Source organism: Salvelinus alpinus, chromosome 20, assembly GCF_045679555.1.
Source record: "Salvelinus alpinus chromosome 20, SLU_Salpinus.1, whole genome shotgun sequence".
NCBI lineage: Eukaryota > Metazoa > Chordata > Actinopteri > Salmoniformes > Salmonidae > Salvelinus > Salvelinus alpinus.
Genome location: NC_092105.1, coordinates 27,862,648 through 27,888,943, shown reverse-complemented (window position 1 = coordinate 27,888,943; position 26,296 = coordinate 27,862,648). Strand labels below are relative to the sequence as shown.

General features: G+C 42.5%; 1 protein-coding gene across 1 annotated transcript; it reads right to left on the bottom strand.

Annotated features, from left to right (window-relative positions):
• Positions 1–12,239: 12,239 nt before the first annotated feature.
• Positions 12,240–25,658, bottom strand: LOC139546612 (pre-mRNA-splicing factor CWC22 homolog). The gene is made up of 9 exons (XM_071355194.1): positions 25,508–25,658; positions 24,098–24,188; positions 18,005–18,267; positions 16,906–16,961; positions 16,672–16,758; positions 16,161–16,403; positions 13,095–13,223; positions 12,744–12,912; positions 12,240–12,561 (listed from the first exon to the last, which is right to left on the bottom strand). The coding sequence occupies exons 1-9, from the start codon at positions 25,562–25,564 to the stop codon at positions 12,379–12,381; spliced, it is 1,278 nt and encodes a 425-aa protein (XP_071211295.1). The 5' UTR covers positions 25,565–25,658; the 3' UTR covers positions 12,240–12,378.
• Positions 25,659–26,296: the final 638 nt, after the last annotated feature.

Below are 26,296 nucleotides of genomic sequence, written 5' to 3'. Positions count from 1 at the left end.
GACTAATGGGTTTTCCTGTTACGGAGAGTTTAATTAAACCATCACAAATAAGACAGACAGCATGTGGAACTGAATTAATTAATCACACTCACTTTACTACAACAGGTTAGTAACCTGTGTGAAGGAATATATAGGGGTATGTGTAGTTTATAGCCTGTGTGAAGCAATCAGTAGGGGTATGTGTAGTTTGTAGCCTGTTGTGATGGAATCAGTAGGGGTATGTGTAGTTTGTAGCCTGTGTGAAGAAATCAGTAGGGGTATGTGTAGTTTGTAGCCTGTGTGAAGAAATCAGTAGGAGTATGTGTAGTTTGTAGCCTGTGATAAGGAATCAGTATGGGTATGTGTAGTTTGTGGCCTGTTGTGATGGAATCAGTAGATATGTGTATTTTGTAGTCTGTTGTGAAGGAATCAGTAGGTATGTGTAGTTTGTAGCCTGTGTGAAGGAATCAGTATGGGTATGTGTAGTTTGTAGTCTGTTGTGTAGGGGTGTCAGGCTGCTATCATCCTGGTGAGATAGCATTTGCTGTGTCTTCTCCTGAGGGTATCCCAGCTGAATACAGGCCAGTAATACAGCTCATCACAGGACGCATCTCAATTTCATTATCCTCCACACTACACAGGTATAGCCCATGCCCCACAGACAGTAATAGCCATTCACATCAGAGTCACAGCACTGATAAACTGTGAAGTAAAACACACTGGAGCCTTGTGTGAACTTACTCACATTGCACTGGCATGTGCCATAGACACAGTAACAAAATACATAATATTTCAAAATATCAAGATTTGTATTGGTTTTCAACAACAAAAAAATGGAGGGGGGAAGTAATACATGTGTTGTTTCATTCTAGATGATGAATCATCATGAATGCTCAAACTGTTTGCTCATAAATTATCCATTGAGTTGTGGTATGAACATACGTGTAGGGAAATCCTCAGTCAAACATACACTTACTAGGCGGCATCTCAAATGGCACCCTATTCCCGATTCCCTATGTAGTGCATTACTTTTTAGCGTTGTATTTTGGACGCTGGCGAGGTAAACCTGATGTCTAATCAGAAGAGCCTTCATACTTATAAATAAAAAATCCGTCCTCGAAAATAAATAATGCAATTCTTGCATCTCTAGTCTCTCACTCGATGAAAAGTCTCCATCAATTGCATGGGTATTGTTTGTATTATTACCTGCCCCTGCAGGAGAGATTTGTTCAACATAATATAATACTGTGAGGCGCTACGCGGTGCAGCGGCTGCCACATTTGTTCCAGTGTGAGGTAGTCTTTCATAATCACTGATATAGCCATTGAGCAGACAGACGTGTGTGCGCGTATGTGTGTGTGTTTGTGATGCTGGGGACTAGGGATGCAGTCATTTGCAACAGCTGTGTGAAATGAAATGCAGGCTGAAGAGCCAGTCAGTCTTAAATCATTATTACAGCATCATGTCAGACAGCAGAGCTAAGTAGAGCAGAGCAGAGCTCCCCTAGGCAGATAACATAACCTGCAAATATTGCCCCTCTCTCTTTCTTTCTCTCTCTCTCAATTCAATTCAACGGGCTTTATTGGCATGATAAACATGTTTCCATTGCCAAAGCAAGTGAAATAGATATTTAACAAAAGTGAAATAAACATTACACTCACAACAGTTCCAAAGGAATAGAGACATTTCAAATGTCAAATTATGGCTATATACAGTGTTGTAACGATGTGCAAATAGTCAAGTACAAAAGGGAAAATAAATAAACATAAATATGGGTTGTAATTACAATAGCGTTTGTTCTTCACTGGTTGCCCTTTTCTTGTGGCAACAGGTCACAAATCTTGCTGTGATGACACACTGTGGTATTTCACTCAATAGACATGGGAGTTTGTCAAAATTGGATATGTTTTCAAATTCTTTGTGGGTCTGTGTAATCTGAGGGAACTCTCTTTCTTTCTCTCTCTCGCTGTCTCTCTCTTTCTTTCTCTCTATCTCAGTTCATGCTGGGAGTGTTTTGTAGTTGAGAGGCTGTGTGGAGGTCTCTGTCCTTATTTCTTTTCTTGATTCTTTCCTTGGTCTTTTATTTCAAATGTTATTTTCTATGGTGGAGGGATAACACACTGTTAGTTTAGCTGTTTTTGTTCAAAGTTAGGGAGGAAGAAGATGGAGTTTTAGTTTCCTGGGGTTTGAACGGTGTGGTGTGCGCGATGGCTTTGCAGCCTTGCGCGGAGGAGACACTGTCGTTACGGCATGGATTCAGGTGTGTTTCTGAGAATGGAGATAAGGTGGAGGAGGTTCTGCTCGCGGTCGGCAAACAGGTAGGAGCTGAATTGATACATTCTGCATCCAAAATGAACAAATCTGTGGTTGTGTTCATGAAAATAGTACATTTAGTGGGATGGCTGATTGCTATTGAAATATTTGTAAGGGATGTGTTGATGCTGATTTCTCCTCTTTTGACTCCTTCGACAAGAGTGGTAGTTGCATTTATTACGGATGATCAAATCCGGAAAGAGTCGTTTTGGTAAATTTGCTAGCGGTTTTCGTGTACTGTCGGCAGTTCTTCATGCAGATGCAGTTAAGCATGTTGTTTCGTTCCGGAGGCAAGTGTTCAAGTTTCTCAATAACAATGAGCAACAGTTAAATGTGCATTTTAAAGCTCTACATGGGGTTTTCCAGCACAGATAGTCTGTGGTGCTTTGAGTGTGGGATTTGGGGCATAAGAGCTTTGCGTGCCCACAAAAAGGTCGTAGACAAGGTGAGGGTACAAGCGCCAGTGAGGGAAATCGAGGTCAATGTGCAGGGGTCCATGAGACGCAGACAGCAGAGGCTGGGCCTAGTCATGCTATAGATGGTGGTGTATGGGAAAATTCCTAATTCTGCTTTCTGTCAAGAGTATACAGCTCTCTCATTTTCAGAGGGTAGGAGAGTATTGGGGGAACTAGAGCATTGTATTAGTGAGATGGAGGTAGAGATGGTGGGGCAAGGCAACGTAGGCCTCCAGGCTAATTTAGCTGAATTACGTAGGGACCTGGGCAGTTTTTTTCCAGGTTAAAGCAAAGGGAGCACTTGTAAGAGCTAGGTTCTCCATGCTCAAGGAGATGGATGCTCCCAGCTCCTTCTTCTTTAATTTTGAAAGACAGAGAGGTGCCAAGGGTATGCATTGTCTATGGCTGTTGGATGGGCAGGTGACCTCTGTGGTGCGGGAGATGCGGGAGCAGACTGTGGAGTTTTATAATGAGTTGTATAGGGCAGAACTGTGCGATCCTATGTGTGCTCAGGTTTTGTTTGCAGAACTCCCTAAGCTCTCTCTTGCACAGAGGGATGAAATGGACATTCCCCTGTTGTCCCACGAACTGGCAGAGGTCGTAACCCAGATGTTCCCCGGCCATGCACAGGGAGTCGATGGACTCCCAGTGGAGTTTTATAAAAAATTCTGGTGAAAAATTGGACTGGACTTCTTTTGCGTGTTGCATGAGTGCGTCGGAGTAGGAGAGTTGCCGCTGTCATCGGGCGGCTCTAACTCTCCTACCCAAGAAAGGGGACTTAAGAATTGGAGGCCTGTGGCATTGCTCTCTGCGGACTTTTAAGATATTTGCCAATCTCCTCGCTAACAGACTCAAGTCCCATCTGGACTCTATTGTACACAAGGACCAGGCATATTGTGTACTGGGACGCTGAATCAAAGACAACTTATTCATAATCAGGAACATGTTGGACTTGTTGAGAGTTTCTAATGTGAACTTTGGATTAGTGTCTTTAGACCAAGAGAAGGCTTTTCATAGAGTGGACCATGAGTATCTGTTTAATCTGATGTCTGTGTTTGGTTTTTGGCCTGTGTGAAGATGTTGTATGATGGGGCATCATGCATGGACAAGGTGGGAGGGGGGCTCAGTAGGCCAGTCTGGGTTTAGGCGGGGAATCAGGCAAGGATGCTCTCTATTGGGGCAGTTATATACACTAGACATTGAGACTTTTTTCGAGCCTGCTACGCAGGAGACTGCAAGGAGTGTGCTGGACAGGCATGGGTATGTTGACAGGTATAGCAGTGTTGGCGTATGCAGATTACGTTTCTGTGATGGTCAGGAAGCTTGTCAGCTAAGGTGAACTGGGGCAATAGAAAAGCTCTGTTATGTGGGGCATGGAGGAATAGGGCCCTCCTCTCTGCTACAAGGGGGTTTGCAGTGGGGTTGTAAAGGGCTTAACATTTTGGGGGTGTACCTGGGCTCAGAGAGGTGGGTCAGGAAGAACTGGGAGGGGCGTCACAGGTAGGGATGGCAAGACTGGCCAGGTGGAGGTGGCTCCTGTCCCAAGTGTCATATAGAGGGAGGGTGCTGATAATCAACAATCTGGCGGCATCCTCCCTATGGCTTAAACTGCCTGTCCTCAACCCCCCCCCCCCCCCCTGCTGAGGAGTGCTGGCGGATTAGGGTTGGACCGGCAGCTGTTCCTCATGACGCTGGAGAGGCTGAGTAGAGAAGGTCTCTCTGATTTTTACTTTGAGATGCTAAGGACCACACGGGAAGGGGGTGTCGAACCTAGGCTGTGGGTGTGGAGGAGCCTATCTTCCACAACCCAGCCATCCTTTTGAGATCGGTTCAATCTGCCATCCTGCAGAGGCGACTGATGACAGCAGGCTGGGTGACTTGCGGCTGCGGGGGGAGGAGGGGTGGAAAACCCCGGAAGTCCTGGCACAACAACATAGGCTGCTGGAGAGATTCCTGGGGGAGGTTCAGGAGGCACTGAGCCGGTAAGGGGGGTGGTTGAGCGGCAAAGGGGGGAGGGGCCACCAATGTTTCCGCTAGTGCAGAAGACGGCAGAGACTGAGGACTGGCAAGGGAGTCTGGAGGACTTGTTTGATTTTAACACTCTGAGCCTGGGTGAGTTTGAGGGGTTGGGAGGTAAAGCCCTCTACAACCTCTGCATTAAGGTGAGGAACATTAGGAGCCTGACAGGAGTGAAGGCACATCAGTGGCAGAGGGTATGTGGGGCAGAGAGTATGGTTGGTTTTAGATGGAGTTGGCTCTACCCTGTAGAGGGCTCTGCAGGGAGCCCTGGGCACTAACAGCTGGTTGGCACGGGTCGACCCGGGAGTCGGACAGGGGTATCCTTTCTGTGTCATGACTGAAACTGTGCATCATGTGTTTTCTATGTGTGCCAGGTTAATGCAATTAATGTCTCCGTTGGAATGTCTGTGTGAGAGGTTTGGGGTGGAGTTTTCTGTCTGAATATTTATAATGGGCTACAGGTATTCGAATAAGAAAAAGGCCAAATGTGTGTTATTGAGTTCTCTGTTTGGCTAAGAAGGAGGAACAGGGTCAAATAACAGACACTGTATTATTATTTAATGGGATGGTCTCTGCGCAACTTAGAATGGAATTTGAGTTCTATAAAAGGATAAAAAGTGTGGAGATGTTTCAGTAGATATGGTGTGTCGGGGGCGGAGGGGGGTGTCTGTACAGCTGGGGAAGATGGGTTGGATATATGGTTGTAGAAGTGGTGAGGTTTTGGTTACTGTGATGGGTGGTGTTGTTTTGTATCGTGGGGTAGAGGGCAAGGTGAGTTTGCAGTACAGGGGATATTTGTTTTTTAAATGGGGGTTAGGGGGTGGTGGTGAGGTTTTAATGAAAGGAGGATGTATCATTAAAGAAAGACAAAGTCAAAAGTATCTCTCTCTCGGTCTCGCTCTCTGACTCTGTCTCTCTCTCTCTGTCTCTCTCTCTCTCTCTGTCTCTCTCTGTCTCTCTCCATGTCTCTGTCTCTCTCCATGTCTCTGTCTCTCTGTCTCGTTCTCTCTGTCTCTTTCTCTCTTTCTCTCTGTCTCTCTTTCTCTCTGTCTCTCTTTCGCTCTCTTTCTCTCTTTCTGTCTCTCTCTCGCTCTCTCTCTCTCTCTCTCTCTCTCTCTCTCTCTCTCTCTCTCTCCCTCTTCTCCCTCTGGTCCCACAGTTGACAGTGCATGTCAGAGCAAAAACCGAGCCATGAGGTTGAAGGAATTGTCCTTGGAGCTCTGAGACAGGATTGTGTCGAGGCACAGATCTGGGGAAGAGTACCAAAACATTTCTGCAGCATTGAAGGTCCCCAAGAACACAGTGGCCTCCATCATTCTTAAATGGAAGAAGTTTGGAACCACCAAGACTCTTCCTAGAGATGGCCGATCCGGCAAAACTGAGCAATCTGGGTAGAAGGGCCTTGGTCAGGGAGGTGACCAAGAACCCGGTGGTCACTCTGACAGAGCTCTAGAGTTCCTCTGTGGAGATGCGAGAACCTTCCAGAAGGACAACCATCTCTGGAGCACTCCACCAATCAGGCCTTTATGGTAGAGTGGCCAGACGGAAGCCACTCCTCAGCAAAAGGCACATGACAGCCTGCTTGGAGTTTGCCAAAAGACACCTAAAGACTCTCAGACCATGAGAAACAAGATTCTCTGGCCTGATAAACCAAGATTCAACTCTTTGGCCTGAATGCCAAGCATCACGTCTGGAGTTATCCCAAGCTTGTAGCATCATACCCAAGAAGACTCGAGGCTGTAATCACTGCCAAAGGTGCTTCAACAATGTCTTGAGTTTTACATTTTTTATAAATTAGCAAAAATACCTAAAACACTGTTTTTGCTTTGTCATTATGGGGTATTGTGCATTGAAAAACAATTTGATCAATTTTAGAATAAGGCTGTAATGTAACAAAATGTGGAAAAAGTCAAGGGGTCTGAATATTTTCAGAAAAGGCACTGTATCTAAGCACCAGACAGAGGGACAGACAGAGAGATGGACAGACAGAGAGATGGACAGACAGAGAGATGGACAGACAGAGAGAGGGACATGTAGATTAATATGCATATTTGCTCAAATGCATGCAATGCATGACAATATTCCAGAAATGCATGGCTATGACATGTAATCTACAGGGTTGCCAAAGTGGTTCCTAATTTGGCTTCTTAAATTGCTCTTTACATGATTAATGGAGATAATTTTTTGGGCCTCCAAGCCAAAACTTTGGCAGTGATAGATTTTTAATTGTGATGATGAGTAAAAAACACCTAATCACCTAATTTTAAAGGTCTAATATGCAGAAATTGCTCTGCCATTTCCTGCTTGCTAAAATTCTAATTGTTTGCCTTATTTCAGTTTTTGACAAAACAAGCAAGGTATGTATAGTGTAGAAAATCATTGTACTATCTAAACTGCTGTGAAATATATTTTCAATAACTAAAAATATTGTATTTTCAGCTGTTTGAAGCTGGTGTACAAAACTGAAAGTAAAAGACGCAAAAATGAAAATATCATCACAGGAAGCATAGAAATAGCGCACACAGAACAGATATACAGCTTCTGAAACTTACTTTCAATGAGAATGCCAGAACGATAACACATTTTTCTATCTGCATTTGGTTGGGTTGCCCAAAAAGTTACATATTGCAGCTTTAACTTTCTGTCATAAAGAGCACATATTCAACTTAATAAAAAACATGTTTTCCCATCTCAAGAGGTAACAAAAAATATGACTATAGTAAGTGCCTCTTAAAAATAGAAATATAGTGCCCGAGATCGTTTGTTTATTTTTTCACTACATGGCCGATAATGTATCATGTTTGTAAAAAAAAAAGTGTGGTCATTTAATTGCATTTTAGTGCTTTTGGTATGTGTCAAGTACAATGAAAATGCATTTCGACAAAATATTTAATTTTGCCATTTTTTAACATTTTAATTTAAAAATATATTTATTACAAATACATTACATTTACTTTTAAATGCACTAAATATTTCCAAATCTCTCTCCCTCCCCAGGTCCTCCAAGAGAGCAAGATCCAGGTCACCCCCAGCCACAGAGGGCCAAGAAAGGACAGGAGTTGTCAGAGTGCAATCTGAGAAACCCCCTGCCGTCTCCCGGAGCTGTCATATTTTTCATCAGCTTGTATTTTTAGAGTGCATTTAGGTCCGTTGGCTCAATCATGTGCTGAAAGCTGTAGGAGCAGGAGACAACCACACATACACACCATCATTCTCTGCCCTCTCTCATGTCGCTTTCCCCAGATAGCTCTGTGGCAGCCACCTTTCAAAACCTTGGCTGCTAAATTATAATGTTTCTTAAGCCGTTTTTTATGTCACTCCAACAGCCACATTAAAATCTACAGCTGCCCCGGAGCTGAGGGAGCTGACTGGGAGTATACGTCCAAAATGGCACCCTATTCCCTACATATCCCCTATGGGCCCTGGTCAAAGTAGTGCACTATGTAGGGAATAGGGTACCATTTGGGATATACACTATATCGCAGTAAGTAAGAGGAACCAATTAACACACACCACATCACACTGGCAATGGCCACCAGAGGATGGGGTTGTCAGTTGGGGATATCCTTAATAGTGGAGTGAGATTGAAAGGAGAGTGTCATCACTCATGCTGCTGTCAATAAAACAAATCATCTATTCTCATGCACTGCACCCCGGGGTGTCAATTAGCATGTAAATGATAAAGAGTACCTGAAACAATATGAAGCAGTTCTCTCTGTCCCTCTAAATTGGATGTTTATTGAAGGCTGTAATATAATGGGTGAGTGGAGCATTCAGAATTCATTGATTTTCACCACAGGTTGTGATCACACATTGTGTCCCTAATGGCGCTGGTCAAAAGTAGTGCACTATATAGGGAATAGGATGCCAGTTTGGGAACACTGTCCAACCCTCAGGGAACACTGTCCAACCCTCAGCTCTTCATCCCTTTCATCCCTTTATCATACTATAACCAGCCAGCACCACAGGGGCACCATCAATCAGGTATTTATCAGGATCCAAGGTCAACTCCAACCTTACTGGAACAAATGGCTGCTTAGATTAAACGGAAATATATCTGGGGTAGATACAGTTGAAGTCGGAAGTTTACATACACCTTAGCCAAATACGTTTAAACTCAGTTTTTCACAATTCCTGACATTTAATCCGAGTTAAAATGTCCTGTTTTAGGTCAGTTAGGATCACCAATTTATTTTAAGAATGTGAAATGTCAAAATAATAAAGATTATTATTTTTTTCAGCTTTTATTTCTTTCATCACATTCCCAGTGGGTCAGAAGCTTACATACACTCAATTAGTATTTGGTAGCATTGCCTTTAAAATGTTTAACTTTGGTCAAACATTTCGGGTAGCCTTCCACAAGCTTTCCACAATAATTTGGGTGAATTTTGGCCCACTCCTCCTGACAGAGCTGGTGTAACTGAGTCAGGTTTGTAGGCCTCCTTGCTCGCACACGCTTTTTCAGTTCTGCCCACAAATGTTCTATAGGATTGAGGTCAGGGCTTTGTGATGGCCACTCCAATACCTTGACTCTGTTGTCCTTAAGCCATTTTGCCACAACTTTGGAAGTATGCTTGGGGTCATTGTCCATTTGGAAGACCCATTTGCGACCAAGCTTTAACTTCCTGACTGATGTCTTGAGATGTTGCTTCAATATATCCACATCATTTCCCTACCTCATGATGCCATCTATTTTGTGAAGTGCACCAGTCCCTCCTGCAGCAAAGCACCCCCACGACATGATGCTGCCACCCCCGTGCGTCAAGGTTGGGATGGTGTTCCTCTGCTTGCAAGCCTCCCCCTTTTTCCTCCAAACAAAACGATGGTCGTTATGGCCAAACAGTTCTATTTTAGTTTCATCAGATCAGAGGACATTTTTCCAAAAAGTACAATCTTTGTCCCCATGTGCAGTTGCAAACCGTAGTCTGGCTTTTTTATGGTGGTTTTGGAGCAGTGGCTTCTTCCTTGTTGAGCGGCCTTTCAGGTTATGTTGATATAGAACTTGTTTTACTGTGGATATAGATACTTTTGTACCTTCACAAGGTCCTTTACTGTTGTTCTGGGATTGATTTGCACTTTTCACACCAAAGTACGTTCATCTCTAGGAGACAGAACGCATCTCCTTCCTGAGCGGTATGACGGCTGCGTGGTCCCATTGCGTACTATTGTTTGTACAGACGAACGTGGTACCTTCAGGCGTTTGGAAATTGCTCCCAAGGATGAACCAGACTTGTGGAGGTCTACAATTTTTTTCTGAGGTCTTGCCTGATTTCTTTTCATTTTCCCTTGATGTCAAGCAAAGAGGCACTGAGTTTGAAGGAAGGCACTGAAATACATCCACAGGTACACCTCCAATTGACTCAAATTATGTCAATTAGCCTAACAGAAGCTTCTAAAGCCATGACATAATTTTCTAGAATTTTCCAAGCTGTTTAAAGGCACAGTCAACTTAGTGTATGTAAACGTCTGACCCACTGGAATTGTGATACAGTGAAATAATCTGTCTGTAAACAATTGTTGGAAAAATTACTTGTGGCATGCACACAGTAGATGTCCTAACCGACTTGCCAACACTGTAGTTTGTTAACAAGAAATTTGTGGAGTGGTTGAAAAACGAGTTTTAATGACTCCAACCTAAGTGTATGTAAACAGCAGCCGAGATTTTGATATACCCACCAGATCCTACAGAGTGAAGAAAGTGTATATGAAAAATAAAATTTTATTTCCATGAATACATATATCAATATATGTCATATACCTACAGAGTAAAGAACAAGTGTACAAACCATAATATATCATTATCATTTGTTTTACCTAGTTGGCTCTGGGATTTGAACCAGCATCCTGTCATTTGCTGACCCAACAGTCTTATCCACTAGGCTACCTGCCCCCTAGTACATGTCATATACTCTTTATAGACCAACCCGAAGCCCCCGCAAGGCCCCCCAGATAGTGTATGAACACGTCATAAGCCATGAACAGCCATAAAATGTATCTCAGCCTCATGGCAAAATGTGTAGAATAACAGCAACATTTTCTCTCAGCCTCATGGCAGAATGTGTGAAATAGCATGAGAGTAGTTATAAAGCTGCGCAGGGGCCCTCGCTACACTGGCTCAGTTGATTGGATAGTAACATAATTCTCCTCTGTGCCTATAAGCATTTTTCTCACGACAGACTGCCTACTCAGTAATTCACTGCCAACCATCCAGCTGACTGTGTTTGCATCCCAAATGGCCCCCTGTTCCCTATATAGTGCACTACCCTGGTCAAAAGTAATGCACTATATAGGGTGCTGTACAGGACACAACCTGTGTGAAGGAGAGGTGGAGAATTGCAGGCATCAACAATAAAGACAAGATGTCCTATAAAAGTACAAAGAGACCAGCGTGAGGATGATAGCTGTGAAGAGAGGAATGAAGAGGGGACTGGAGGAAGAGATTAGAAGGAGGAGAAGATGGAGAGAGGGATTCCTTCAGTAGTACTTGACGCTTGAAGCACAGGGAGTACTGATCTACATATAAATGTAAGAATATGATAAACTGGCTTGAGAGAGATTGCGAAACTACAGTTCCTCAAAGTGTAAGACAGACAGGTAACAATAATCATCTCTTTTGAAGATGAACAAAACTAAAATCATCACTTCTGAAGATGAATTATATAGAAAAACTAACAGGAAACAGTGAAAATCATTGTTCTCCCAGCTAGCACTGTATCCATCCATCCCTGCTTTCCATTGTTCCAACCATCTTTTATAGTAAAACCACAATATAAAATACAACACTGTATCCTAATTGAGCCTGCATAGAAACACCCTGGACTCAAAAAGAGGGCAAAACAATCAAAACGGATGCAGCAATGAAACATAACATCAACTGCTGTCTTTGTTTGCGTCCCAAATGCCACTCGTCCCAAATGCCACTCTAGTCCCTATATAGTGCACTGCATTTGTATAGAACCTTATGGGCCCTATTCTAAAGTACTGCAATATAAAGGGAATGGGGTGCCATTTGAGACGGTCCCTTTTTATGTTCTGTAATCCTCTATCTCTGCCCCGGGCTAACACAGCAAACTGGAAGTAATATCCCTAGATGCTCAAAAGACAACAAAGAGAGAGAGAGAGAGAGAGAGAGAGAGAGAGAGGCCTCCCTTCCCATTCAGTTTCCCTCCTTTTCATTCCCCCTCTCTATATATTAATCGTGATACTCCAAACCCATTGTGACACAAATGAGAAGAGAAAAATACAGTTATTACTGGGATAATCATCTCAAGAACAATAGTTTCAGAGAGCAGATGTTTGGAACATCCCCTAAAGTTAGAGACAGAGGATATTGTGTGCAAATCTGTGATCAAGGTCTCTCTATCGCTCCTCTCCTCTCTCTCTCTTTGTCTATATGTCTCTCTCGCTCCTCTCTCTCCCGCTCTTGCTCTGTGTGTTTGTATGTCTCTCTCTCATTCTCTATTTTTCCCTTCTCTCTCAATTCAATTCAAAGGGGCTTTATTGACATGTGAAAAATGTTTAAATCAAATCAAATGTTATGGTACATGGGCCGAAAACCCCAAGCAAAAAAAATAGTATACTTAAATGTACCAAAAAATTATAATATTATACTTCAAATACGAGAAACCTCCGTGAGTTTGAGGCCACACTCCTTGAGGAAGCTGATGGACACCTCCACGCTGTCGTCAGTAGGTCTCTCCAGGAGCAGAGTCAACATCTCCAGACACAAGACCTCATGGGCCACATTCTGATTGACGAGGTGAGCAACAAACTTTGATGCTGTGAGACATTGTGCCTGAAAAACAAGAATACAAAATGTATTAGAAAGAGTTAAACAGCTGAGCTCTGAACTTCTCCATAATATGTATCAAAGTTATATGTATAAATGAGGCAGGAGTGACTGAAGTAGCTGAAGCAGTCACCGTGTCTTCCCATCACATCGTTATGTCAAAACTAAACGAGGCGGCAGCTAGTCACCTTGTCGTTCCTCCGGTAGCCCTTGCGGAAGTTAAGGATGAGTCTCTTGAGGATGAGCTCTCCTATCTGAGGGAACTTGGAGTTGATGATGGCTACCACAGCAGCATAGACGTGGGTGAAGGTGGCCGAAGCACTCTGGGCCTGCAGGGTGGACCTGGCCAGGAGACCTCTGGAGAATGGACACGGACACACACAGGCGGCGCAGACAGAGACACGGAACGACAGACATGGATATGAGACAGACATACACACATTAGTGATCTGCACTTAAAAATTACTTTACCCAAATAATCCATGTCTCAAAGCTAAAAAGTAATACATTTGATTGATAAATCAAGCTGGAGTCATTACCTGCCCCTAACAATGTTCTCCTGCAGCAGTTCCTGAATGATCATGGCGATGTTGGACACATTCACCTTGTTGATCAGACCGTTGATGGACTTCTTCAGAGCCTCCCAGCTCATACGCTGGTACGCCAGACTGGAAACAGGAGAAAAATCATCCTTATCAATCAAATGTATTCATGAAGCCATTTTTACATCAGCAGTCAAAAAGTGGTTATACTGTAACGCAGCCATACAGCTGCATGCTGAGTCGACTCAGCTCATTTCAGAATGGTGATTGCAGCAAGGATGTGTGCAACCAAGTAATAACAGTACATGCTAACAGTGCATTTCTACAACACACTTTCCACGAAGCAGAACATATTTCTAATTCCTTTGCAAAGCAATACTTCCTAAATTGTCAGTACATACACAAGATTACAGCAAAAATAATGATCTAATTCATAACAATTTCAGCCTGGTTAATAGACATATCTGCTTTTCCCAGTTCCACCGATAAATAAATATATACAGTTGAAGTCGGAAGTTTACATACACCTTAGCCAAATACATTTAAACACAGTTTCACAATTACTGACATTTAATCCTTTAAGAATTCCCTGTCTTAGGTTAGTTAGGATCACCACTTCATTTTAAGAATGTGAAATGTCAGAATAATAGTAGCGAGAATGACTTATTTCAGCTTTGATTTCTTTCATCACATTCCCAGTGGGTCAGAAGTTTACATACACTCAATTAGTATTTGGTAGCATTGCATTAAAATTGGTTAACTTGGGTCAAACGTTTCGGGTAGCCTTCCACAAGCTTCCCACAATAAGTTGGGTGAATTTTGGCCCATTCCTCCTGACATAGTTGGTGTAACTGAGTCAGGTTTGTAGGCCTCCATGCTCACACACACTTTTTCAGTTCTGCCCACAACTTTTCTATAGGATTGAGGTCAGCGCTTTGCCATGGCCACTCCAATACCTTGACTTTATAATCCTTAAGCCATTTGCCACAACTTTGGAAGTATGCTTGGGGTCATTGTCCATTTGGAAGACCCATTTGCAACCAAGCTTTAACTTCCTGACTGATGTCTTGAGAAGTTGCTTCAATATATGCACATCATTTTCTTCCTCATAATGCCATCTATTTTGTGACGTGCACCAGTCCCTCCTGCAGCAATGCACCCCCACAACATGATGCTGCCACCCCCGTGCTTCACGTTTGGGATGGTGTTCTTCATGCTAGCGAGCCTCCCCCTTTTACCTCCAAACATAATGGTGGTCATTATGGCCAAACAGTTCTATTCTTGTTTCATCAGACCAGAGGACATTTCTCCAAAAAGTACGATCTTTGTCCCCATGTGCAGTTGAAAACCGTAGTCTGGCTTTTTTATGGCGGTTTTGGAGCAGTTGCTTCTTCCTTGCTGAGCGGCCTTTCAGGTTATGTCGATATAGGACTTGTTTTACTGTGGATATAGATACTTTTGTACCTGTTTCCTCCAGCATCTTCACAAGGTCCTTCGCTGTTTTCTGGGATTGATTTGCAGTTTTCGCACCAAAGTACGTTCATCTCTAGGAGACAGAACACGTCTCCTTCCTGACCGGTATGACGGCTGCGTGGTCCCATGGTGTTTATACTTGTGTACTATTGCTTGTACAGATGAACGTGGTACCTTCAAGCGTTTTGTAATTGCTCCCAAGGATGAACCAGACTTGTGGAGGTCTACAATGTTTTTTCTGAGATCTTGGTTTCTTTAGATTTTCCCATGATGTCAAGCAAAGAGGAACTGAGTTTGAAGGTTGACCTTGAAATACATCCACAGGTAGACCTCCAATTGACTCAAATCATGTCAATCAGAAGCTTCTAAAGAGATGACATCATTTTCTGGAATTTTCCAAGCTGTTTAAAGGCAGTCAACTTAGTGTATGTAAACTTCTGACCCACTGGTATTGTGATAGTGAATTATAAGTGAAATAAACTGTAAACAATGAATTACAAGTGAAATAAACTGTAAACAATTGTTGGAAAAATTACTTGTGTCATGCACAAAGTAGATGTCCTAAACGACTTGCCAAAACCATAGTTTGTTAACAAGACATTTGTGGAGTGGTTGAAAGACGAGTTTTAATGACTCCAACCGAAGTGTAAGTAAACTTCTGACTTCAACTGTGTGTGATATATATATATATATATATATAGATGGTGATGCTTTATTCAGGGACCCTAGAGTAGGCTCATAGTGTACCTGTGTGTATGTATGTGCGTCTGTGGGCGTGCTGTGCGTGCGTCTGTGCACGTGCTGTGTGTATGTATATGCTTGAAGGCTGTGAGGAAAGAAGGATAGCAGGCCAGGCTAACTCCTTCATTGCTCTGCGCCAGAAGATCTCATTGAACCAATCACTACTTCATTATCTTCGCCAGCATCGCTGCGTCCCAAATAGCACCCTATTCCCAATATAGTGCACTACTTCTGACCAGGGCCCAAGGCACTCTGATGAAAAGTAGTGCACTACATAGGGAGTTGAGTGCTATTTGGGACGCAACACCTCGTCTCAGGGTACTCAGACTCAAGGCACCAAAATGCTATTCCAAGAAATGACAGGAAGGTGACTGTGAAAACACCTTGAGCTACAGTTAGTCTATGTCCGAAATAGCATCTAAGTCCATATATAGTACAATGCAGGGATTCCCTATATAGCACTACGTAGGGATTAGGGTGCCATTTCGGACACAAACATAGATATTCACGCCGCTCTCAGAGAGTCAGCTGTTCATTTTAGCCTCTAGCTTCAACACCTAGCTCCCGCCAGACCAAAAATGATTATCTATTGTGTTGCCATCAACTTACTAGACAGCATCTTAGAAGAACTTCATTTATAGCATTCTTTTATATTAGAAATATGATAATGTTTCATTCTTTGATTGTAGTCTTGAGTTTGACTTCACCATCCATGAGTATTTGTTCTGTAATGACAGGCAGATATAGAATCCATAGAATGGACAAAGCCCCTCAGACCACAGCAATCTAAATGGGAATGTCCATTCTAATAATTCTATTTCTATGTTTTCAGACAACAGCTGAACTCACCTGCTCTTGTCAGTGATCTGGGCCTGCATCATGCGCAGTTTGGCCGGGGGGATGTAAGCTCCACCAGTCCTGGTCAGGATAGGGTCCAGTTCCTCCTTCTTCTTCTTCACTGGTGGTTCCTCTGCAGCAGGGTCTTTCTTGGCTGGGGAGGGCGACCGGCCTCTCCTCCTGAACTCAGCCGCTCTGTCACGACTCGACTGGCGGTCGTAGTATCGGTCCCTGTTACGATCATCCTCCCTTGACCTGTGGTTGAGGGAAGGGCAGGTCAATATATCAATACTGTAGTGATCTTTTTAAGAAAGGAGCTAGGACTAGTCTAAATGCGGTCTAACCTAAATTAGCTGTAAACATGATACAGATCAATCATATTTAGAAAGCCCTTTCACATTCATCACTAAGTGCTTTACAGTAACGTAGGCCCAAAGAACAAGCAGAAGTGGCAAGGAAATACCTCCACAGAAGGAAACCTCAAGTGGAAGCTGGCAGACTGTGCCGTGTTTTTTCCCCGTACCTGCCATAATCTCCTCCACCGTAGCGCCGGTCCCTCTCCTGACTTCTGGAGCGGGACCTAGAGCAGGAACTGCGGCGATCACCATCCCTGGAACAATGAGAAACAGCTGTAGGGTTGCAAAATTACAGAGACTTTCCCAACATTCTTCATAAATAGCAGTTGAAGGACTCCCGGAATCAGGAGGGAAGCCCTGGAGAGTAAGGGATGACCTATAGCTCAGAGATAGTCACTCACCTGTCATCTGGGGTGGGGCTCCTGCCTCTGTTCGCTCTCTGGTCATCTGGACCACGCTGGAACACAAAACGTCAAAATCCCCCATCTGGTCAATGTCGACCAACATTACCACCGCCGCAAACTTTTGTAATCGCATAACGTTAATAGTATGTACGAATATCAGTTCGGAGGGTTTGTTTCTCGGACAGTTGGACACAGATGAAACCTAGTCCTCAACTAAAAAGCATGGTCAATAAAGAATCTCCACTGACAGTAGGGCTGGGCAGTATACCATATTTCACGATACACCGGTAGTGACGCACGGACCGGTTTTGGCTTTTACTTGGGTTTAACTTTGGGTTTTTACTTTTACTTCTATAATGGTATTTGAATGTCTGGTTTGTTAAATGTGATATGCCGACCCCATGTGTGACATCCATTTTTATAGTTTACTTTGATACTTCAGTCATCTCTCTCGCGTTCCACACAGACCTAGAACCTGCCCCGTCACTCAAGGAGCATATTTTATACGGATTATACGGTCCCCTAGGACACACTTAACACTTTGGTTCCTACCCCGTCACAATAACTCCTGCCTGGCATTTTCATTCGTTGTCATGTTAAACACTGTATTCAAAGTGCCCACTGTTATATTCTAACTATAGAATTAGAATAATCATTCTATTTCCATGATTCCAAAAGTTAACTTAAGTGGTTGGTTCTAAATCGCAAGTCAAATCACAATTGCAACATTTGGCAAAAAATAAGGCCTAGATTGGGCTGTACGATATGGGTTAACAAAGTGGCAGTGTGGAAATGATCTCAAATGAGCACAGGAAATGCAGAAATGTATTAAAATAATTTTGGGTTGAAAGCATAACAATCAGAATAGAGAAAGAAACCACTTAGAATGTATGTGTTGCCACACCAGGGTAAGACACTACTCATAAAGCAAATTTAGAAGTTTAATTTTCAAAAACATAAGTTGTTTTTTTATACAGTGATACAATATTTTGGCCATAACGCCCAGCCCTAACTGAAAGTATTTTTGGGGTGCAGGATTACTTTCCAAACTGTGTCTGGCAAACGGGCCACGAATGTGGCTGTGTCAGTCACTCACCATGATCTGTGCCACGCTGCTCTTCATCCTGCAGCCTACTGCCTCATCACTGCTCCCATCGTCAGAGCCGCTGGACTCATCTTCCTCCTGGCTGGCACTGGATGGGGCCCTACTACCCCTGGTGGCTCTGGAGCTGGCTACTCCTGGACTGGCCACTCCAGGACAGCCGAGAACTATGGGGGCCTCTGAGCTGGGACTGGCTGCTCTGGGACCTTCGGGTCCAGGACTGGCTGCAGGGCTATCTGCCCCCTCTGTAGCTTCCACTGCAGAAAAAACAGTTTGGTTAATAAGTGGCTTTTACTACGCAGTCCTACGTGATATTGTAGGACAAGGTGGAATGTTGTCTCTAAGTACAAAATGAGAGACAAAGTCATACAGTGCATTCTGAAAGTACTCAGACACTAACATTTTTACACATTTTATTACATTACAGCCTTATTCTAAAATGTATTAAATTGTTTTTTCCCCCTTCATCAATCTACATACAATTTGCCCCTAATGACGAAGCAAAACAGGTTTAGAAACTGTTGCAAATTACAAATAAAAACCTGGAATATCACATAAGTATTCAGACCCTTTACTCAGTACTTTGCTGAAGCACCGTTGGCAGCGATAACAGCCTCGAGTCTTCTTGGTTATGACTCTACAATCTTTACACAACTGTATTTGTGGATTTTCTCCCATTCTTCTCTGCAGATCCTCTCTAGCTCTGTCAGGTTGGATGGGGAGCATCGCTGCACAGCTATTTTCAGGTCTCTCCAGAGATGTTCGATCGGGTTCAAGTCCGGGCTCTGGCTGGGCCACTCAAGGACATTGAGATTTGTCCTGAAGCCACTGCTGTGTTGTTTAGGATCATTGTCCTGTTGGAAGGTGAACTTTCACCCCAGTCTGGAACAGGTTTTTAATCAAGGATCTCTCTGTACTTTGCTCCGTTCATCTTTCCCTCGATCCTGACTAGTCTCCCAGTCCCTGCCGCTGAAAAACATCGCGACAGCATAATGCTGCCACCACCATGCTTCACTGTAGGGATGGTGCCAGGTTTCCTCCAGAAGTGACAGTTGGCATTCAGGCCAAAGAGTTCAATCTTGGTTTTATCAAACCAGAGAATCTTGTTTCTAATGGTTCTGAGAATCCTTTAGGTGCCTTTTACTGAGGAGTGGCTTCTGTCTGGCCACTCTACCATAAAGGCCTGATTGGTTGAGTGCTGCAGAGATGGTTGTCCTTCTGGAAGGTTCCCCTATCTCCACAGAGGAACTCTGGAGCCCTGTCAGAGTGACCATCGGGTTCTTGGTCACCTCCCTGGGCCCTTCTCCTGATTGCTCAGTTTGGCCGGACGGCCATCCCATGGCTGGATTTTTGGTCTGACATACATTGTCAACTATGGGACCTTATATTGACAGGTGTGTGCCTTTCCAAATCATGTCCATTCAATTGAATTTACCACAGGTGGACTCCTATCAAGTTGTAGAAACATCTCAAGTATGATCAATGGAAACAGGATGCACCAGAGATACATTTTGAGTCTCATAGCAAAGAGTCTGAATACTTATGTAAAATATGTGTCCATTAAATGTATATAGTATGTATAAGCTGTGAGTAGAAGCCTAAGTGCCGTTGTCCATTAGGGGAGGGTTAGTTGGGGGAAGATAATGGAAAATATATTTAAAATATGTTTAAAGTAATATATTTATAAAGAAAATATATATATGGGGGATTGGAAATGATGCAGGCAATTACATTGATGGAAGCCACAATCTATTTGCAATGTTAAAGCTGATCCACCCCGTTAAATAAAAGAAATAGGCAAGCACAATGAAGCTAAGACATACAGTGCATTCGTAAAGTATTCAGACCCCTTCTCTTTTTCCACATTTTCTAACTTATTCTAAAATATTTTAAAATCTTCAACAATCTACAACCCCATAATGACAAAGCGAAAAGAGGTTTTCAGAAATGTTTGCAAATGTATACAAAATAAAAACAGATGCCTTATTTACATTAGTTATCTATTGTTTGTTTTTAATCCCATCCTTCAGCTCCCCTCAACCCCTCCCATCCATCTCTGAACACCATCCAGTAAAGATTTTACATATATTTTCAGGTGTGCCGTTTAAAAAAATGTCTAAACCTACATACAATCTACAGACACAGTATATTTTAACACGAGTGAGCTTGTTTTTTGTTATTTTTAGTCCCACCCTTCAGCTCCCCTCAACCTCTGATCTCTCTCTGTTTTGATTTATATTTTACATATATTTCTTTCAACTGTGCTGTTTCACCAAAGTTCTGAACCTTTCTATTCTCATAGTTTCTACAGATTGTAAAATAAACATTTTTGCTAAGAGTATTATTATATTATGCTTGCCTATTGTTGAACATGTTGAATGTGTTGTTAATCAAAGTGGGATATGGAAATGTGTCTTGAGAGTCTTACAATATGTAGACAATCTACATTCAGACCAAAAGCAATCGACAAGCAAACAAGAATGAAAAGGAGCGAGAGTGAACTTCAACTGACATTCAGTTAATGCTCTATATAAGAGAACTGACTGTGCTGAAGGCTTAAGAACAGGAAGGCTGTATTAAATAATTGATGAAGTGCACTGTAGTGGCCTGCTGAGATAGATCCCTAGTTGGACCAGTGACTCATCTCCTGCCCAGTCCTCACCTCATTCCTTCATGCCCGTTGGCTGATTTCTAAGTAGACTCTGACAACGTTAACTTAGCACATCATGCAGTTATTACAGCAAACCTTTTCAAGAAACAATGAAACATGAAAGTTGAATATTGTGAGAATTACTTCAAGCACTGTCTATGCATACAGTGAGACAATTACAAAATCACTTGAGAATAATAGTGGTCTACTAATCTCATAGCTGGAATCACAAAGCAGTGCGGAGTGTCTTGCAGGCAACTGCCATCAGAGTTAAAAGGTGAGCCAAAAGGTCTCCGACAGCAATATCAATTTCTAGATGCTACCACAGCACTCGGCTCTGTTACACACACACATAGAGACGACTCTGCAATGCATTGTTGAGAATTGGCACTGTGTGATTTGCATAATACCAATTCTATTGTTCAATGTTGACACTGAGGAATAAAATGTTGTGTCACATGAGCCGAATACAACAGGTGTAGACCTTAGTGAAATGCTTACTTACAAGCCCTTAACCAACAATGCAGTTAACACTTTTTATCTTAAGAAAGTATTTACTTAAATAAACTGAAGTAAAAAAATAAATAATAATAATTAAAGAGCAACAATAAAATAACAGTAGCGAGGCTATATACATGGGGTACCGGTCCAGAGTCAATGTGAGGGGCACCAGTTAGTCGAGGTAATTGAGGTAATACGTACATGTAGGTAGAGTTAAAGTGACTATTCATGGATAATAAACAGAGTAGCAGCAGCGTAAAAATGGGGGGTGGGGACTAGAGGTCGACCGATTATGATTTTTCAACGCCGATACCGATTATTGGAGGACCAAAAAAAGCCGATAACGATTTTATTTATATATACACATTCTTACACAATGACAATTACAACAACACTGAATGAACACTTATTTTAACTTAATATAATATATAAATAAAATCAGTTTAGTCTCAAATAAATAATGAAACATGTTCAATTTGGTTTAAATAATGCAAAAAAAACAGTGTTGGAGAAGAAAGTAAAAGTGCAGTGTGTGCCATGTAAAAAAGCTAACGTTTAAGTTCCTTGCTCAGAACATGAGAACATATGAAAGCTGGTGGTTCCTTTTAACATGAGTCTTCAATATTCCCAGGTAAGAAGTTTTAGGTTGTAGTTATTATAGGAATTATAGGACTATTTGTATTTGTATTTCATATACCTATGACTATTGGATGTTCTTATAGGCACTTTAGTATTGCCAGTGTAACAGTATAGCTTCCGTCCCTCTCCTCGCTCCTACCTGGGCTCGAACCAGGAACACATCGACAACAGCCACCCACGAAGCAGCGTTACCCATGCAGAGCAAGGGGAACAACTACTCCAAGTCTCAGAGCGAGTGACATTTGAAATGCTATTAGCGCGCACCCCGCTAACTAGCTAGCCATTTCACATCGGTTACACCAGCCTAATCTTGGGAGTTGATAGGCTTGAAGTCATAAACAGAGCTGCTGGCAAACGCACGAAAGTGCTGTTTGAATGAATGCTTACAAGCCTGCTGGTGCCTACCATCGCTCAGTCAGACTGCTCTATCAAATCATAGACTTAATTATAACATAATAACACACAGAAATACGAGCATTTGGTAATTAAAATGGTCAAATCCAGAAACTATAATTTCGAAAACAAAACGTTTATTCTTTCAGTGAAATACGGAACCGTTCCGTATTTTATCTAACGGATGGCATCCCTAAGTCTAAATATTGCTGTTACATTGTACAACCTTCAATGGTATGTCATAATTATGTACAATTCTGGCAAATTAATAACGGCCTTTGTTAGGAATAAACGGACTGGACACAGTCCGCAATGAGCCGGGCGGCCCAAACTGCTGCATATACCCTGACTGCTTGCACGGAACGCAAGAGAAGTGACACAATTTCCCTAGTTATAAGAAATTAATGTTAGCAGGCAATATTAACTAAATATGCAGGTTTAAAAATATATACTTGTGTATTGATTTTAAAGAAAGACATTGCTGTTTATGGTTAGGTATATTGGTGCAACGACAGGGCTTTTTTCGCAAATGCGCTTGTTAAATCATCACCCGTTTGTCGAAGTAGGCTGTGATTCAATGAGAAATTAACAGGCACCGCATCGATTATATGCAACGTAGGACACGCTTGATAAACTAGTAATATCATCAACCATGTGTAGTTAACTAGTGATTATGTTAAGATTGATTGTTTTTTATAAGTTTAATGCTAGCTAGCAACTTACCTTGGCTTCTTGCTGCCCTCGCGTAACAGGTAGTCAGCCTGCCACGCAAGCTCCTCGTGGAGCGCAATGTAAGGCAGGTGGTTAGAGCGTTGGACTAGTAAGGTTGCAAAAACGAATCCCCGAGCTGACAAAGTAAAAAATATGTCGTTCTGCCACTGAACAAGGCAGTTAACCCACCGTTCCTAGGCCGTCATTGAAAATAAGAATGTGTTCTTAAATGACTTGCCTGGTTAAATAAAGGTGTAAAAAATAATTATAAATTCGGCAAATCAGTGTTCAAAAATAGCGGTTACCGATTGTCACGAAAACTTGAAATCGGCCCTAATTAATCGGCCATTCCGATTAATCGGTCGACCTCTAGTACGTATGTATGGTCACTGTAGGGACGACGTCATCGATGAACTTATTGATGAAGCCATTTGCAACCAAAAGAGAGTAAGAACGTTCCTCTTTCCCTTTGTGCAAGAACACAAATAGCACAATTCCCTACTGGACTGCTGTGGGGGGAAATGCAACAGCTCTAACCCTATTCTCTAACCCTACTTTTGCCCAGAGCCCATGAGCCCTGGTCATAATTAGTGCACTGAATAGTGAATAGGGTGGCATTTGGAATACAAAACCCCTGGGTGTTACAGAGGAACTAGTTAAGAGACTATCAGCAGCTGACAGCACATTCGGTGCTCTGACAATTTTCAAATGCCCTTGGGTTGAGGGCGGCTTGTGCTGCTCTGCCCTCTCTCTCATCCCTCACTCTCCTCTCTCTGAGCAGAGGAAAGATTTGCAACAGCCTAACAGAAGGGATGATTGAAAGCATTATCTGGACAATAAGAGAGGCTAAAACTAGGCTATAACTGTCTGTCAGTGATGAGGTTGAGAAACCACGGAGACCTGGAGTGTTTGATCAGATAAACAACAGATGGGAGATAGCATGATCCAAGGTTCAACAAGGCCGGCGCAAAAAATATAGGGGTTCTTCTAAACAGAAACTGATCGTTGATAGCCTAGTTGTTCATTTTATACCACCAGTCGAGGGTTTATTTTGTAAGTGATAAGATTTCATCACACCATTTAAAACAAAAGGTAGCTTTTTAGATGTTTATCTAGGCCTATTACATAGATTACAATTTATCTTCAGGTAACAAAACCTTTGTTTATCTGAGGAAAAAGTAATTTCCACTCACTGCTGCTCCTCTGCTGTGCCACATCGGTTTCCCTCTCTCCTTCCTCTGATGGGCTCCTGCGGGGCTGACCCATGCCACTAGACCTGGAATGCTGGAGGACGTACAGAGGACACAGCTGGTTTAGACTACATGGATATCTGAACTGAAGCTTGATGTTGTTTTATGAAAGCAAAGGGCCTGGAAACAAATGGTAATGCAAGCTGCTCACAGAACAACAAACCCCTCCTTGAGCAGAGACATTAAAATGCAAAACAGCAGGCAAATTAATATCATTACTGAGATCATGTTGTAGGCCACTGGGCCAATGAGCTCTGGCTGCCACTGCTGGAAGGAAACTGAAATAAACACAGGTTATAATAAACCTGAAGGAAGCTAAATTATGCCTGCAGCTGTTAGATATGAGGTCATAGGTGTTTGTTGATTAGATGGAGGCACATAAACAACAAGTAGCCTATATGTACCAGCTATATGCACCAGACATCAAAGGAAGTGGTCATTTTTCCTTCACAAACATTTCATAAAGGTTGCCACTTTCCAACCATGCTGCCTCTAGCTCAGCTTCAATCCAAATGCAATGTGCTCTATCAGCAGGGCTGGCAGGCCTACGCCTGTCTGAGCTCATCCCTCGTGTGTTGCTGAGGCGAGTCTCACTGGGTTGAACCAGTCCCTGATGGAGATGGATAGGGAGCTGGGTAGGAAAGAAAAATGCAACTAATAGCAACAACCCACGGCTACGCTTTGCTGCTAGATGTTTTCCACTGCATAAATGAAATGCGTCATTAAATTAGACTTTGCCTCTAACATTCAATGACAAACTGCCAAGCTGCTGGGAATCTAACTATGAACATTTGTACATAAGGGAGACACCCGTCTGCAGATAGCTAACGTTAGACAATGCCATGTTCTGTCAATCAATGTGTACACAAACATAGCTAGCTAACAAACCCCTATTAGCGGGCGACACACTGACACTCAACACTGATCACGTTGAACAAGAGGTTTGGACTGAAATGTACACCATTGTTCTATGTTTCTGTTATCATGTTTTTATGTGGCGTAGCTAGCTAAGTTAGCTAACATCGATATGAAACTAACGTTAATTAGCTGCTGCTAGCGATTTTATTTTTACCCAACAATAAAATATTAACATTTTACTGACCAACGGACTATCTAGCAATCTAACTAACTACCCAGTAACTAGCTAGTTACGTCGAGGCGAAACGGCAACTAACCCCTTGCTACATGGCTAGTGATTAGCTACAAATGCGTTCTCCTCCATGTGTGCCACTTCTTGCATTTGAGAAGCGCGATAGAGAACTTTGCTAGCCTGGCTAAAACACAACTTAGAATAACTAATACTTCCGTATTCATATATGATCTTTCGTGGATATATGAGTGTAAACTTCTTACCTCTTCTTTAGAAGTAGAGCTCAACTCCACTGCTAAATCGTTTGTCTTCGTAGCCATTTCCCTCCTGTCCTCTTCCGCAAGTGTTGCTACGGATAGCAGTAAGGGCCAAACACAACGCACGTAAACGCGAAATCAATGAGGCCTACTGTTCTAATGTCATTAGCAAGCGAACAAATCAAACAGCAAAGTAAATGAACTATGTTGCTGTACATCGCATATTACGATGTAACAAGTATGATGTATGTATGATGATCTCAGATATGAGGATTAGTGAGGCGCTGATTTACTCAACCCTGTAGGGGGGTTTAGGGTCATAATACCCATAAAACTTAGCAGTCAAACAGGGAAATGGTTCCAATCGTTTTTCCACCATACATTTTTCCCATAGGGGATTTTAGAAACACTTAAGATAAGGGCCGTGTTTCATGTAGGCATACCCTGGTGTGTCGTTTTGATAACCGTGTAAATCTCTCTAGGAGAAGGTGACTTTTATCAATATATTCACCTGTATTTACCCCCCAAAAATGAAATGCTAATTAGCTGCTAATGTGGCTATCAGAAAGAACTACAAATGCCATGATGCTCTGGGCCAGACTGACAAATCGAGGCAAAGGTAAGAATCTCTGGATTAACTCTAATTTTAGCTAAATGTAACAATAAATTGGCAAAATTTCTTTCAATTGACAATTCTGAGAACGGTCTTGTGCAAGTTTTAAATTGACACAATACCTTTTAGCAAAAGTGTCAGCTTGAGATCACGGCAGTAGCTTGCAGGGATTTCTAGTTTTG